Source organism: Notolepis coatsorum (genome assembly GCF_963971535.1).
Source record: "Notolepis coatsorum genome assembly, chromosome: 15".
Lineage (NCBI taxonomy): Eukaryota > Metazoa > Chordata > Actinopteri > Aulopiformes > Paralepididae > Notolepis > Notolepis coatsorum.
In genome coordinates this window covers 31,949,459-31,966,644 of record NC_140179.1, presented here as the reverse complement: position 1 = coordinate 31,966,644, position 17,186 = coordinate 31,949,459, and the positions used below count along the sequence as shown (strand labels likewise).

At 44.3% G+C, this 17,186-nt stretch overlaps 1 protein-coding gene across 1 annotated transcript in view; it reads left to right on the top strand.

Annotated features, from left to right (window-relative positions):
* sil1 (SIL1 nucleotide exchange factor) overlaps nucleotides 1-13,456 on the top strand; it is a 40,588-nt gene extending 27,132 nt beyond the window's left edge. The window contains exons 9-12 of the mRNA XM_084330863.1: nucleotides 1,138-1,234; nucleotides 1,326-1,490; nucleotides 3,598-3,762; nucleotides 10,532-13,456. Of these exons, the coding sequence (XP_084186989.1) occupies nucleotides 1,138-1,234; nucleotides 1,326-1,490; nucleotides 3,598-3,762; nucleotides 10,532-10,732 (628 nt within the window). The 3' untranslated portion in view covers nucleotides 10,733-13,456. The remainder of the gene's footprint in view (nucleotides 1-1,137; nucleotides 1,235-1,325; nucleotides 1,491-3,597; nucleotides 3,763-10,531) is intronic.
* The last annotated feature ends 3,730 nt before the right edge of the window (nucleotides 13,457-17,186 follow it).

Genomic DNA, 17,186 nt, shown 5'->3' with positions numbered 1-17,186 from the left:
AGAGAGAGAGAGAGAGAGACACACACACTGACACACACACTGACACACACACTGACACACACACTGACACACACACTGACACACACACTGACACACACACTGACACACACACTGACACACACACTGACACACACACTGACACTGACTAAGCTGCCGTAGGTGGTGACGTCACTCTCGAATGTAAACAGGAAGAGATGGAGACACACGGAGATGGCATGGAACTAGTCTTGTGGAGTCCGCTTTGACCGTTTTCCAGGGTTAGCAGAGATCGCTAGTTAGCTTAGCATAATCCTAATGGTAACCTTGGTTAGAAGCTACCGTTAGCTCATTGCTCGTGTCAATTAAATTGCATGTTATTAAAGGTCCGCACTGGTCTGTCTAATGAAATTACAACCGCAACATTATATTGCACTGTACAGCCCTGGTTGTAGGCTAATGTTTTACTACAATTTGTATGGATTAATTTAGGAGTGAAATGCGAATGAAGGGTTGAAATTACCACTCGCAAGCTTGCCCCCAGATATTATTTTAAACTCGCACGGACCAAATTAGGGGGCAATTTGCGATCATATCATCGCAGTGTACAGGCCTGTATTGTAAAAATGCATGCATTGAAATGTATGTAAAGTCTCGACGACATTGAAAATGAGGGTGACCTCAATTGTCCTTATTGAATAAATAAAGCTTTAAAATCAATGGATCTGGTAATAATCATTTGACCTTTGACCCCAGGAACCTGTGGTTCAGGTAATACTCCTTTGACCCAGTAATTAAGCCTGTATACTTTCCGTAGCCGCATTTCTGGCAGACGCTCTCTGATTGGCCGACGTCAGTTTCTACACTGGTTAAGGTTAGGCAATCTTCGAAGTTGGTTAAGGTTAGGCAAGTTCTTGCGACGGTTAAGCTTAGGCACTCTTTCGAAGTTGGTTAAGGTTAGAGTTTGTCTTAGGGCATGGCGATAGAACGCCAGGTAGTTTGCAGGCTGTTTGACGTGGAAATGGGCAAAGACACAGCTCGTCACGCTATTTGGCGCACATGTCACATGACCAGAAACGTCTGCCAGAAATGCGGCTGCGGAAATTATAGACGCAGTAATTAATGGTTCAGGTAATAATACTTTGACCTTTTGATCCCCAGTAACCCGGTGGTTCAGGTGGAGGCAGCAGAGAATGGCGCCCTCCAGAGGCTGTTAACAGTACTGGCCACAACGCGACCACTCAGTGTCAAAAAGAAGGTGCAGATATACACAGATACACAAAGGTACTCTGAGGTACATTCTGAGGCCAGTGGGCTATTCTAACGGTTACCGTCTCTCCTCCAACTAGGTGCTGTTTGCCGTGGCATCCTTGTTGCGTCACTTCCCCTACGCTCAAAGTCACTTCCTGTCACATGGTGGGCTGCAGGTCCTATCGGAGCTGTTCAGAGCAGAAGGGGGCGGGGCTCTGCGTGTCCGTATTGTCACCCTGCTTTATGATATGATCAACGAAAAGGTACGGATGAGACTAAACTTTATTGTTATTGTTTATTAAGTTGTGATGTGCTCTTTAACACTTTCAGTGCCCAGCAGGGGGCGCACATTTAGTGCTTGAATGCCCACCATCCACTTCAATGTTAGCATTAATATCGCCTAATCTATGTTTTAAATTATGGCTATGTGTCTAATCTGCCCGTCGCTTATCAATAACTCATTTTCCAGTCAACATTGTCGAAGCGGATTGTTTTTTTATCGGTTCATTTCCGTTTTATAGCATTTTGAAAAGCCCTCGTTTTCAAGGGGGAAAAAAAGAATCCGTGATAAACGCCCTGTACTGTAATATTCTAGAACGTTGTCATTTGTCGGCCTATTTATGAATAGTTTTCAAATAAACGCTAGATTATCGATAGTATATGTGTACGTATGCACGCTGGTGCCGCGAGCTGAAAATCGATTCTCTTAGTTCCTGATCGCTCGCACAGTCAAACAGCCATATCACATATAGGGGAAAAGCTTATATCTCCGTGAAAACAGGTCTGATTATCCTGAGACTGGTAAAATAGATTCCTTACCTGAGATCAGATGGTATCCAAATGGATTATTCCAATTCCTGATCGCCATTCCAAAAATCGATCATTTTATTGATCCAACGCGTATACTGTAAAACACATATTACACGCTGTGCTGAGGGTCCACAATGAATCTGATTGGCTCCGGTTACATGCGTGAGAAGTAAAATGTGTATTCCAGAGTTTTTTTTTTCTCATCCATTTTCATTGAGTCCAATCCAAAAGGGTGCATTACCATCTGGGAGACTATAGGGGGGCGCTATTTTCACATCTGAGCGCCTGGTGGTGCTGATTTACCAACGGTAGACTCGGTTGATGAAATATGAATTCAGATCGCTAATAAAAAAAATAAAACGAGAATTCTCGTGATGGGCATTCAGGGGGCGGGCTGATAACCCGAGATATCTCGTGATGGGCATTCAAAGTGTTAACGCCACTAACCATGGTCTCACTTGCTCTGGATCCTTGCCTGGTGAACTGAAGAATTCCTCTCTCTCTTCTTTCTCTCCTCTACCCTCCTCTGTTCTCTCATCTCTCCTCTCCTCTGTTGTCTCCTCTGTTCTCTCCTACCCTCCTCTCTCCTCTCCTCTACCCTCATCTCTCCTCTCCTCTATTCTCTCCTCTACCCTCATCTCTCCTCTGTTCTCTCCTCCCCTCTCCTCTCCTCTGTTCTCTCCTCCCCTCTCCTCTCCTCTGTTCTCTCCTCCCCTCTCCTCTCCTCTGTTCTCTCCTCTCTCCTCTGTTCTCTCCTCTACCCTCCTCTCTCCTCTCCTCTGTTCTCTCCTCTCCTCTGTTCTCTCCTCTCCTCTGTTCTCTCCTCCGTTCTCTACCCTCCTCTCTCCTCTCCTCTGTTCTCTCCTCTACCCTCATCTCTCCTCTCCTCTGTTATCTCCTCTCTCCTCCTCTGTTCTCTCCTCTGTTCTCTCCTACCCTCATCTCTCCTCTCCTCTGTTCTCTCCTACCCTCATCTCTGTTCTCTCCTCTACCCTCATCTCTCATCTCCTCTCCTCTGTTATCTCCTCTACCCTCATCTCTCCTTTCCTCTGTTCTCTCCTCTCCTCTGTTCTCCTCTCTCCTCTCCTCTACCCTCATCTCCTCTCCTCTGTTCTCTCCTCTACCCTCCTCTCCTCCTCTACCCTCATCTCTCCTCTCCTATGTTCTCTCCTCTACCCTCATCTCTCCTCTCCTCTACCCTCCTCTCTCCTCTCCTCTACCCTCCTCTACCCTCCTCTCTCATATCCTCTTCTTTCTCTCCTCTACCCTCATCTCTCCTCTCTCTCCTCTACCCCCTCTCCTCTCTCTTCTCTCTCCTCTCCTCTCTCCTCTCCTCTACCCTCATCTCTCCTCTCCTCTCTCCTCTCCTCTCCTCTACCCTCCTCTCTCATATCCTCTTCTTTCTCTCCTCTACCCTCATCTCTCCTCTCTTCTCTCCTCTCTCTTCTCTCTCCTCTACCCTCCTCTCTCCTCTCTCCTCTCCTCTACCCTCATCTCTCCTCTCCTCTCTCCTCTCTCCTCTCCTCTACCCTCCTCTCTCCTCTCCTCTCTCCTCCTCAGGAGTTAATTTCCCAGACAGGCTTGGACATCATCCCTGACTCCGCCTACAAGGAGCGCTTGCATCAGTACTCCAGAGTGTCCCTGCAGCCGGAGCTGTTGGAGGGGGGGTGGTGCAGTCTGGTTCCTGAGCTACTGGAGTCTTTTGAGCATGACTGGAGAGAGAAGGTGTGTGTGGGGGGGGGGGGGGGGGGGGGGGGGGGCGTTTGAGGAAGTGTCGGGTTTCACTGTGCGCTATAGAGGGGGCGTTAGTTATGCAGATCAGTACCCTATTCACGTCAAGGGAGCGGGTCAAATCAGAACAGCTTAGTTGAGTGAGGGAGGATCTCGTGAACTCGAGACTAGGGTGACCAGATCCCAATAAACCAAATGTGGGACAAATGGTATGTTTGTGAGGGACAATGTGGGACCCCCCCCCCCAGCGCAGCCCCCCCCCTTGTTTTGGTGGACTGTCCCTGTCCCCTCCATCAAGGCTCATCCACCACTGTCCTCATTAAAATGACCACAAGCCTAATATGTTTTGCCCTTATTCATTTGTTTTATTTTCCTTTAGTCTCTAATGGGTGTTAAAGGAAAACTCCAACATTTTGGGAAATTAGCTTATTTAACATCTTCCCTGGAGTTAGACAAGAAGATACATACCTTTTTTGTCTCTGTGCGTGCATTTAGCTTTGGAAACAGTAGCTCTGTTAGCGTAGCTTAGCTTCATCACTGGAAGTGGGGCGGTGCAATAGCCTGACGTTCCCTACAGAGTCCTACAGTCACAAAATACAATCCAAATACAACTCCAAAACGTTCCTGTAAACATGTTGTGACCTGTGTATTTACCACATGGAGAAATACAAAATTATTGAATTCGACAATTACGTTTTCTAAGCAAATATGTGACCAGGTATGGACTTCAGGGTCATGTTGAGGGATCTTCATTTTTTTTTTTTTTTACATATTGTGAAAGTACAGATTCATACCTTAAAAATAAGCCATCACTTGAACATTTTGGTGGGATATTTTTCAAGCTACATCCTATGAATCATGGAGATATCAGTAAACGCATTCAGAGATGAATGGTCTTCGAACTTGTGGAGAGGTTCACACCTGTGATTTAATCAACTACAACCCTACCCAGAATGCATTGTATTCCATGGCCCCCCTCTCTCTGGGGACATTAACACCTTGCATCAGGCTCTTTTGTTATGGCAATGACTCTGTCTTGTGGCAAGTTGTTGTGGCAGTTGAAGTATTGGCCTTGTAAGTCTAAAAGCTAAATTACTAAATGTAAATGTATTATAAGGAAAGGTTAACCTTCTGTAGTGTGGTAGTGAAAGGGTTAACCGTCTGTAGTGTGGTAGTGAAAGGTTTGTTGGAAGCCTCACATAAGCCATGTAATGTTGGGGGTCAAGGTATTGGCTGAAGGAAAGGCTACATCAATAAGCATTTAGATGTTTAGATTTAAAGGTTAACCTTCTGTAGTGTGGCAGTGAAAGGGTTAACCTTCTGTAGCTGTGAGATAATTGTTGAATAGATACACAAATGTTCTAGAATGTTTGATTATGACATCATACTGTGACATCACAAATGTTTTCGGGCATTCATAACATTATTTTCTATGATGAATTGAAAATGGGGGATCCTGATGTAAACAAGATGAAAGTCTTTCTCTGGTCTGCATCCCCTTAACAATTGTGTGTATTGAGCTGTACTGTATTGTACCCATTCTGCAATCTGTTAATAAAGTTATCAATCAATCAAGTTAACCTTCTGTAGTGTGGCAGTGAAAGGGTTAACCTTCTGTAGTGTGGTAGTGAAAGGTTTCTGCCACTCTTCACAAGCAAAGAGACTTTCCATTCCGTGAAAACCCGCCCTACTCTGCTCTGATTCGCAGACTGTGGGTGGGGGGGAGAAACGCTGAATGTGATTGGATCAGAGTAGCCAGACAGACAGGCAGAGCAGCCAGCCGGACAGTGGAGCACTGAGAGAGAGGAAACGGCGGAGGATTTAACGAGGCGCGTTAATACAATTTTGTTTATCTGGCTTATTGCTGCGGATTCAAGCCAAGTTGCAATAATACAGTACAGCTCAATACACACAATTGTTAAGGGGATGCAGACCCAGAAAGACGTTTGTCTTGTCATCAAATGAATTGCCAGCGCGCGTTCGTCTACAACAACAACCAACGCGTCTTATAATAATAATAACTTGTTTGTTATTTTCTTTGAGTTTCCCTATTGAATGAATTTACTTCTTATACCATTAGGTTGCAATAAATTCACTCGAATTAAATTCGTTCGCTCATCAAATTCGTGACATTCTAAATGTGTTTTAATGTTGTTTAATTTAATGACAATCACCCGCGCGGACTCGCGTTTTTTTTTTAATCTTTTTTATATGGACAGGACACTGCGTTTGTTGCGTTGCTATAACTTATAACATTAAGATAAAGTGTATAAACATTGTTCTTCTCCCTGCTAAGAAAGGAGAGCGTTTGGCTGTGTGTGTTTCAACACCTCTTAAGTACCTGTTAAGCTGACAGACCCACACGTAAATCCCCTCACCTGTAGTTTTTCCACAGTATTGAGAGACAATACTGTCGAACTATATAACAATAATTACCTCATTTACAAGTTGTATTTAAGTTTGCAAATAAGAGCAAATAAGAGAACACATTATTGACATTTCAAAGATGTAAAAAAAAACAGATTTCGATTTATTTCGATTTTCTGAAGAGCAAGACAATTGTTCCTTTTCTGGCACTTGTTTCTCACCGGATCAAATCGGGTTTGGTCACGTCGAGTCACATATACTCTGAACTATTTTTGGCCTAACCACTCGTCTCTGGGCGCAGTCAGTGATTTTAACGTGAAGCCGTGTCTGTTAATATTCTCATTCATTCAAAGGATCCGAACAGATTGAAGTTTATGGATACCATGACTTCAAATCCTCTTACCTTGACGATTAAAAGCCTCCCCAATTTAGAAAACAGTAATCCAATGGCTGGTATTGATAATATAATACTAACTACTGCATGGAGCTAACCGGAGCTAACACAGAACCGGACGGTCACTAAAGCTAATATAATGACTTCCTTTCTGGGGGGTTTCAAAATAAAAGAGCGACGTCTATAGCAGCGGAAAACGTTTATTTTGTACATTATCTAACGTTAACACAAACCTAAACTAACGTTACAACTAACCTAAAGTTACCCTAAATTAATGGAATTGGACATTTCTATCTCAACTGATGACTATTTGTTTGAAGGTTCTCCTCCACATAGACTCCAATGTATTCCCACTCTAGAAAATCCAGATTATTTTGCTTTTCCCCCCCTTCTGTTCCGATCGCCACCAAGGCCACAATTGTCGACGGAATGCCACAATATCGCACACAACCCTTCACCTACTCCTTGAAGTGCTCATGTGCACGTCACAACGCTTCATCTCTTATCGTTTGCTTTTAATCATCGTGACAATGCAGTCATGCATCTGCCCCCATTGAAATACATTCAAAAGTGAAAATGCAGAGTAATTCGTGATTGCATCACCTGATGCATGATTGCATCAGCCTAACAGCTGTGTGGCTCATGGCTCAAGGGAACAGCTGACCTGCCAATGACCTCTCATGGACTTAACCCTTAAGTTACCATCTGTGTTGCAGTACTGAATTGCTTGACAGCGCCCTCTGTCTTGCGGGTTGTGTCATTGTACTCAGTAGGGATATCCTCTTTCATTGGTCGATGTTGACCACTCCCCCGATCCTTAGATCACCCCCCCTTAGGCCACACCCCTTAGTGTATCTCTTGAACCGTTTGTCGTAGAGACTTGCGGGTTGTTCCATTGTACTCTGTAGGGATATCCTCTTTCATTGGTCGATGTTGACCACTCCCCTGATCCTTAGACCACGCACCCCTTATGCCACACCCTCTCAGTGTATCTCTTGAACCGTTTGTCGTAGAGACTTGCGGATTGTGCCATTGTACTCAGTACAATAGTGTGCTAGTGTAATAGTGTGTAATAGTGTGTAATAGTGTAATAGGGTAATAGTGTGTAATAGTGTGTAATTGTGTAATAGTGTGCAATAGTGTGTAATAGTGTGTAATAGTGTAATAGCATAATAGTGTGTAATAGTGTAAGTGTGTAATAGTGTGTAATAGTGTGTAATAGTGTGCTATGCGACTTGCGGGTTGTGTCATTGCACTCAGTAGGGATATCCTCTTTCATTGGTCTGTGTTGACCACTCCCCCGATCATTAGGCCGTGCCCCCTTTTTGTATCTTTTGAACCGTTTGTCATAGAGACTCGCGAGAGACCCTCTCCCGTTGACCGGCGGTGCACAGGCGTCACCCACACTTTCACAATTTCCCCCGCGCGGAATTGTCTAGTTCATACTTACTATGTACCATGCTGCTAAAAGTTCTCGTTTACCTCTATATTTACATTCACTCATACATAAACTCTTTTTTTTAGCTACTGTCTACATTGTATATAGTCCTGTATAGGCTACTTTATGTTTATAGTATACTATATATGTTACTTTATGTTTATATTAGATCGTGTTCTTTATATATACACTGTGGGAAGGGGGAAAAGTAACTCACCAAAACAACTCACAAGTCCAGGGATTCACACTGGCACTGCAGTGATGAGAGCAGGAACAGTAATGGCACAATAATAAAGAATATGATTATCTTCCACCTGCACTGAGGGGGGGGGGGGGGGAGACGTTAGTGCGGATGACAACCAATCATGCGGGACATGGTCTCAATTTGCGTGACGCATGAAAAGAGACAGAAATGCTGTACAATCACATGCAATGCGTGACGTCTGGTCACCCTAGACTAGACTGATGAGTCAATATGATAATTAGCGACACAGACCCATTGATACTAACTCCTATTACTATTAAAAACATGTTAAACACAGAAAAAAATCCATTTATAATGCATGTCCCCTTTAACCTATTCCCTCTGTGCGGTCCATCGGCAGACCGCAAATGACATCTGGTCATAAATCAATATTTTTCTGAGTGTTGTATAAAATTAGCTATTTTAATTTCAAACGTATTAACATCATGAAAATGTCACAACAGCATGTAGAATGTATATTATCATCAATACGTTAGTTTAGCAATGGGTTAAAAGTGTCATTAGATGGATTTAACTTTTCGATTTGCTCAAGTCTATTGCGAGAGGGCGACCATTTTGGACATTTTGAACCATGGGAATTGTAGTCTTTTTGCTGCCATTTTGTAATAGACATCGGTAGCTGTCGATCCGCGTTGGAATTTTTCCAAACTACACTTCCTGAAGGGATCTATGGGGTTCAGAGTTCTGTATGAATTATTTCAATAACTGTTAATATTCGGGATAATAAGCCACAAAAGGTAACGTTTTTGACAAATATTGAAAGGCTTTCAAGTTTCTCTTCCCTATTGTTAACATGTAGGAACAATTAGATCTGAAATTAGTTTCAAAACGGTTGCACTGTGGGGAAAATAAAAAAGTACAGTAGATTACAGTATATTTCATTATCTGTTCTTATGCACGCCTGGTGATACTAAATACAAATTGAACTCGGGCATTTGAAAGATAATATATATATATATATATATAAATGTGCGAATTGGCTATAATAAGGTAATTTATAAGCCTCCTATTCTATATTCTATAATAAAATTTCAAATTGCATTGGTCCGGATGGGAGAATTCAGTACTGTATCTACAGAACCTTCTGTTTAATCATCTTCCCTTTATTAATTTCCTTAGATTTTTTTTGTACACATGATCTCAAGAAGGTACTGAACGAGATCAGTGGCAGTTTTTAATGTTTGGTCATTATTAGTATGGTGTTATTCACTGTCAAAGATGCAAAGAAAAATCATAATTCATATTCTCCTTTGTTTCATCACAATTTAAGCAAGCCTAGTAATAGACACAATATTTCTGACACTGTGAATACATTCCCTGAGGTCCGTAGATGTCCCTAGATACAAAGAATATGCAAATGGACCTTGTAGAAGTGGAGCAATATTCCATTTTACCTAGGTATATATTTTAGGCGGATTTTCAGAAAATAGGCTCCGGGTGGAAGAGGTTAAAGAAACTTGAAATTACTTTTTAAGTTCCATTTTTTGTAACTCAACACACAACCTAAAACCCCTCCCTACCTCTCTCTCCGAAACCGTTCCTACAACAATTGTTTTATGTTACATGATCATGTATACATTTATTATGTATTATATCTTTTATGTTTAAATATCAACATTATCTGGCCATCCTCAGTAAATACTATCAAACTCCTCTGACCTCATCTGGTCTGGGACACGAACGCACACACAGAGAAAAGGATAATGGCTTATAGCAGACTTAATGATTTTTTTATATTTCAGCTAATGAAGTTAAATGTTTATTATCATCAACTATCCAGTTAGTTTTTATAGTGTAACGTACTTAAAATCATTGAACGTAGAGAGAGGGAGCCCCCCCCCCCCCCACCCCCTTTCCCTCACTATTGGAACTCCGCTGTTTTCTCTGTGCCTGTGAGCAAGCTAATTAGCTTAGTTAGCGCTAGCAGCTAATGTTAATTTAGGTTTTTACGGCGACATGGGCATACAGGAATGGCGAGGATGCAAAGCATGTTACTCATTGGACCCGTTGCGAACAAAAAAGCAGCGACTTATTTTGCGTTGCAAAATGTGACCAAATAGGCTGCACTCTGGAGCCCTGCTGTAACGTCTTCACACACGGCCGTTTGTTGCTGCCAGATGGTCTGTTTTCACATCTCGCGTGGTGATCTCGTGCAAATCCTACTGCCGGAGCTGCGCGTGGGTGTAATGAGACTTGCCACTGGATTTTCAAAATAAGAGTATCGATATGAACCGATCTTTTTACGTTGCATCGATCCTATTGGACCATTGATGATTAGTTACTCTATTCTCCTCCCCAGGCTCTGCGGGCCTTGCTGGCCATGGCTCCGGTGTGTTTGGACCTGTACCGCTCAGACTACTCTCTGGCCAACTCTCTGGAATCGCTGAGGGACCAGTACCGGCAGCTGGTCCAGACGGAGAGGAACCTGGGAGACGAGGACGGGTACTTTGGAGAGATTCTGGACCTTTTGGACACCCTGGTTCAGAAACTGAAGTACTGAACTCTGTAATGTGTAGGGCTCTGGACACCCTGGTTCTAGAGGTGAAGTGACTGAACTCTGTAATGTGTAGGGCTCTGCACACCCTGGTTCTAGAGGTGACTGAACTCTGGAATGTGTAGGGCTCTGGACACCCTGGTTCTAGAGGTGACTGAACTCTGTAATGTGTAGGGCTCTGGACACCCTGGTTCTAGAGGTGAAGTGACTGAACTCTGGAATGTGTAGGGCTCTGGACACCCTGGTTCTAGAGGTGAAGTGGCTGAACTCTGGAATGTGTAGGGCTCTGGACACCCTGGTTCTAGAGGTGAAGTGACTGAACTCTGGAATGTGTAGGGCTCTGGAACTTGTCTTCATCACGTCTGTCTGTTGGATCCAGAGTCTTCATCACGTCTGTCTGTTGGATCCAGAGTCTTCATCACGTCTGTCTGTTGGATCCAGAGTCTTCATCACATCTGTCTGTTGGATCCAGAGTCTTCATCACGTCTGTCTGTTGTCATTTTGTTTATGTTGTAAATAAATCATAACTTAAACCAATTCTTAATACTTTGAGAGCCAGTCCGTGTTTTCTTTTTTACCCCCTTGAATGCCCAAATCCACTCCAATGTTAACGTTAATATCGCCTAATCTATGTTTTAAATTATGGCTATGTGTCTAATCTGCCCGTCGCTTATCAGACTAATTTTCCAGTCAACATTGTCAAAGCAGATTGTTTTTATATCGCTTCATTTCCGTTTGATAGCATTTTGAAAATCACTCGTTTTCGTGGAAAAAACAACCCATTCTATGATAATCGCCTTTTACTGGAATATTCTAGAACGTTGTCATTTGTCGGCCTATTTATGAATCGTTTTCAAATAAATGCTAGATAATCGATAGTATAATATTATGTGTGCGCACGCACGCTCGTGCCGCGCGCTGATAATCGCTGCTCTTATTTCCTGATGGCTTTTACAGTCAAAACAGCCATATCACATATAGGGGAAATGCTTATATATCCGTGACAATGAGTCTGATTATCCTAAGACTGATAACATAGATTCCTTACCTGAGATCAGATGGTATCCAAATGGATTATTCCAATTCCTGATCACCATTCGAAAAAATCAGTAGAACATAATCCCCACTGCTCTTCAGGCTCCGGAGTGATGCCGGTCGATGCCGGCTGCTGCGTGAGTGAGACGTAAAATGTGGAGTCAGAAATCCTTTCTCCCATTCACTTTCATTGAGTCCAATCCAAAAGGGTGATTTACCATCTGGGAGACGATAGGGGGTGCTTTTTTCACATCTGAGCGCCTGGGGTGACTGGATCTCCAACGGTAGGCTCGCTTGATGCAATATGATTTTCAGATCGCTAATAAAAAAAAACGAATAAAACAAATATTCTCGTGAGTGGGCATTCAACCTGGGGGGTAATGGCACGAGAACTTGTGGGTGGCATTCAAAGTGTTAAAAAATAAAGAAAAAAATAGTCCAGAGCTTTTCTAAAAGTGTGGAATAAAAGTAATGCTCTTACCTCCAAACATGAGTAATTCATTAATTTATCATTAAAAAATATAGTTGTTTACATGTATCCCCTCCCTACTTCCCATGTCCCCATGTGGAACGCACCTGATTGGATACATTACATGCGGGTGCTCTAGTGTGACATCTAGTGGCTGAATGTTATCTATAACATCTTTTAACCCTCTAGAGTCTGAGCTCATGAGCTCCTCCTCCCTAAGAATGTTCACTATTAATTTTTTTACATAATATGAAACTACAGGTTCATACCTTCAAAATAAGCCATCAATTGTAAAATTCAAGCTGATGTCCTCCTATGAAACATTCTGGTAAAATCCTTACCAAGTCGCAGCAGGAGGGTTTGAAAGGATTCAGTGAATTCAGCTATTTGATAAGAGAACTACACTCCCTCCCAGAATGCAATGTGATCAATATCACTAGACTAATTCACACCTGGAACAAAGGCCCAGTTTTTAGTCTGTTGTTCCTTTGTTATTCCAATGACTGGGCCCAGGCGGCCTACAGTGACACACACTTTGATTTGATGCCACACGCTAGATATATAGAGGTTTACCTGAAAAAGAAAGAAAGAATGAGAGAGATATAGAGAGAGACATTTATAATAATTATTATTAAATAGAATAATTTGTATGTCATATATGTTATGATGAATTGAAAATGGGGGACCCTGATGTAAACAAGACGAAAGTATTTCTCTGGTCTGCATCCCCTTAACAATTGTGTGTATTGAGCTGTACTGTATTGTACCCATTCTGCAATCTGTTAATAAAATGTTCAATCAATCAACAGCCGTTTCAATGGCTACGTTCACACTGCAGGCCTTAGTGCTCAATTTAGATGTATTGCTCAGATCAGATTTACTGGCTTTGTTTGGCTGTTTGTTTTATGTGGTCAAGATCAGATTCCAGTGTGAACTGGTCACACGCTCCTGAACTGACCCGCATGTGCAAATGAACAATAAAGAAGAAGGATGTAAAACAAAAAAATAGGGACAAATGTCAACCTAGACTAGAGTAATGTAAAAGTACCATGAAAAACTGTTGAGACTGAGGTCACATTGCAACAAATTTGACCTGTGTCTGATTTAGGACCATAATGAAAGTGGCCCAAATCAGAATTGAAAAGATCAAGTCAAGAGTTTTATTTGTCACGGCATACAAGTATACAATGAAATGCTGGTGGTCTTGCCCGCTACGATGTGCAATACAGCGGTACAACATATAATAGAATCCAATAAAAAAAAAACATTGTGCAATAAACAGGTAACATGGTGTGACATCTCGGTATCTGTACATAGTTATTTACAGAGCATATAGGACATGCTAGGTAGCTTTAGTAGTGCAATACACTGTTCCTGTTGTTATACTAATTTAAAGAGGCCTTTCCTCTTGGCCATAAGTGTGCGTGTGTGGCTGCTAGTGTGTGAGCGTGCACAGCGTGCGTGTCGTGTGTGTGCTCATGTGTGCTTGTGTGTGTATAGTTCAGTGTTCTGTGGCACTCAATGTTCATTGTTCAAGGCTCTGATGGCCTGGGGGAAGAAGCTGAGCCTAAGCCTCTCCGTCCTAGTAGCTGGGGTTCGCAGGCGTCTGCCTGACCTCAGCAGCTGGAACAGGCTGTTATTGGGGTGGTGGGGGTGCAGGCTCTGGATTTGCACCTCTTGTTGTATAGAGCCTGCAGGGGAGGTAGCGCAATACCCGTGGTACGCTCGGCTGAGCGCACCACTCTCTGTAGGGCCTTCTTGTCCTGTGCCGTGCTGTTTCCATACCAGGCAGTGATGTTTCCGGTCAAGATGCTCTCTACAGCTCCTGAGTAGAAGGACTGGAGTATCTTCCCCGATACTCTGAACTTCCTTAACTGTCTCAGGTGGTAGAGGCGCTGCTTCGCTTTCTTTACTACTGTCTATGTGTGTTGACCATGTCGGATCCTCTGAGATGTGGACCCCCAGGTACTTAAAGCTGCTCACCCTGTCCACGGTAGCCCCGTTAATCATCAGTGGTGTGTGTGTCTCCTGCTGTCCTCTCCTATAATCCACGATCAGCTCCTTGGTTTTACCAATGTTCAGGAGCAGGCTGTTGTCCTGGCACCAGCGTTCCAGTACCTCAACCTCCTCCCGGTAGGCCTTCTCGTCGTTGTCCGAGATCAGCCCCACCACCACTGTGTCGTCTGCGAACTTCACTATGGAGTTGGAGCTGAACTTGGCCACACAATCGTGTGTGTAGAGTGAGTACAGCAGGGGGCTTAGAACACAGCCCTGGGGGGACCCGATGCTCAGGGTGATGGTGTTGGAGGTCTGACCCCCCACCCTGACCGCCTGGGTTCTTTCACTCAGAAAGTCCAGTACCCAGGCGCTCAGGGCGGAGCTCAGACCCAGCTCGATCAGCTTGTCCACCAGTCTGGTGGGGACTATGGTGTTGAACGCTGAGCTGTAGTCAATGAACAACAGTCTCACATAGCCCCCCTTCTGACGGTCAATGTGGGAGAGAGTGCTGTGCAGTACCTGGGAGACCGCGTCGTCAGTGGACCTGTTTGTCCTGTATGCAAATTGCATAGGGTCCATATCACTGGGGAGGGAGGCACAAATGTGGTCCTTGACCAGCCTCTCGAAACATTTCATGACCACAGAGGTGAGTGCCACCGGTCTGTAGTCATTTGGACATGTTGGGGAGGGTTTCTTCGGTACAGGGATGATGGTAGACATCTTGAAGCAGGCAGGGACCACTGACTCCGCCAGGGATTGATTAAATATGGCGGTGAACACCGGGGCAAGCTGGTTGGCACAGGACTTAAGTATGCGTCCTGTTATACCATCTGGGCCAGCAGCCTTCCTGGTGTTCACCTGCATAAACATTCTAGTCACACTGTGTTCCGACAACGAGAGAGCGTCCCCGCCCCCCCGCGGTTGCCCCCCCCCCCTCCACAACAGCCGGTGCGCCAGTGACGTCACTAGCCGGCGAGCCAGCAGCGCCACTGTCTACACCAAACCGAGCGTAGAAGGAGTTGAGTTTGTCCGCGAGAGAGGCGTCGTCGCTCCCAATTGAGGGGGCGCTGACTTTGTAGTCAGTTATTGTCTTCAGTCCCCGCCACAAGCCTCTTGTGTCATTTTGTGCCATTTGTGTCTCCAGTTTATCAGCATATGTCCTCTTAGCAAGTTTAACAGCCTTGCGCAGAGTGTAGACTGAAGCCTTGTACTCTTCCATGTTTCCTGACTCTGCCCCGGTTATAAGCCGTGGTGCGAGAGTTCAGGGCTGCTCTAATAGTGCTGTCCACCCACGGTTTCTGGTTTGGGAAAACCCGCACCATTTTCGTGGGCACAATACTATCAGCGAGTGTTGATATGTAGCTCACAACGGTATCAGCGTACTCGCTGACGTCACTGGCGCTGCCTTGAAACATATCCCAGTCCGTGTCTGCGAGCGCATCCTGGAGCGTGGCCTCTTGATTCGTCAGACCACTTTTTTGTCTCACGTGACACGACGGCGTCACGTGATCTTTGTTTCTATGCAGGGAATAATAAAATGGAGTCGTGATCGCTCGCGCTTGCAGCACCCATCAATGGCGGAGCCGCTACAGCTTTGTAGCCGGCTCTGAACGGGGTGTAACAATGGTCGAGTGTGTTCCTCCCCCTTGTGGAGCAGGCGATGTGCTGAAAAAAGGACGGCATCACTTTCTTCAGATTCGCCTGGTTGAAATCACCAGCCACTATCATCGCTGCATCCGGATGCTTGATCTGTTGTCTGTTGAGGTGATCGTGTAATTCCACCAGCGCTTTGCCAGTATTTGCCTGTGGGGGGATATATACAACGGACATGATGACCGCGGTAAACTCACGGGGGAGGTGGAACGGACGGCACAGGATTGAGAGATGTTCCATATCTGGGGAGCATGAACTTGAGAGGACATGTACTTCCTTGGGATTAACCCAGAGATTGTTCGTGAGGATGCAGACCCCACCTCCGATGCTCCTCCCAGAGGCTGCCGTGCGGTCTGCTCTCAGGACGGTGAAGTTGTCCGATGGAGAGACGCTGTTGTCCGGAGTCGCTGGCTTGAGCCATGTCTCCGTGAAACACATGATGTTAACGTCTCTCATCTCCCGTTGGAATCGGACCCTCGCTCTCAAGTCATCCATCCTTCCCTCCAACGAACGTGCATTCGCCAGAAAGATGGATGGAATTGCTGGACGGTAAGCAGATCTTTTTAATCTAAGTCTGATACCTCCTCGTCTTCCTCTATGCCTCTTCCTGCCGTTTCCTTTGTTGCCGTTCTCCCGCTTGATTTCTGTTAGCCATTCTGGGCATAAAGTGTCTCCAAACTCCTCTTTGAGTCCGGAGTTTAGGTCCATAAGTGTCTGGCGGTCGTATGACGTACCCGCCAGTGATGTTTTAATAAAAAAATATTCCATATGTGATTTGTGCTGTTCACAGTATACATGTTCACAGTTGGTATACACACAGGCACACACTGGCAAACACTGGTACAAACTGGCACGCGCTGGTACAAAAGGTGCACAGTTGTCATGAAAAAAGATTTGGGTCACTTTTGACTGCAGTCTGAACTGCCCCCCAACAAGGATGGGGGGGGGGCAATGGGAGGTGAGCCCCCAGAAACAGCTCCTTGTTTATCAGCAAAGAAAAAGGTTTTCTTTTATTATCGTATTTAACAAATATTTGAATTTTATGATGAGAAAAGAAATATCTCAAATCTTCTCAACCGTAGTAAGAGAAGGTATTAACTTGTATTATTCATATTTAAATATTTCAGGGCAGAGATTACAGCAGCCAGACAATCACAACAGGCGGCGACACACTTTGCATATCAAACATTCCTCTGGCTTTCCTGCTGGTAGTTTTTTAATAATACAAAGTAATCCTCAAATATTTTGTATTTCATATATACTGTGGCAGATATCACCCCTGTCTCATGGATATGTGAAGGACGG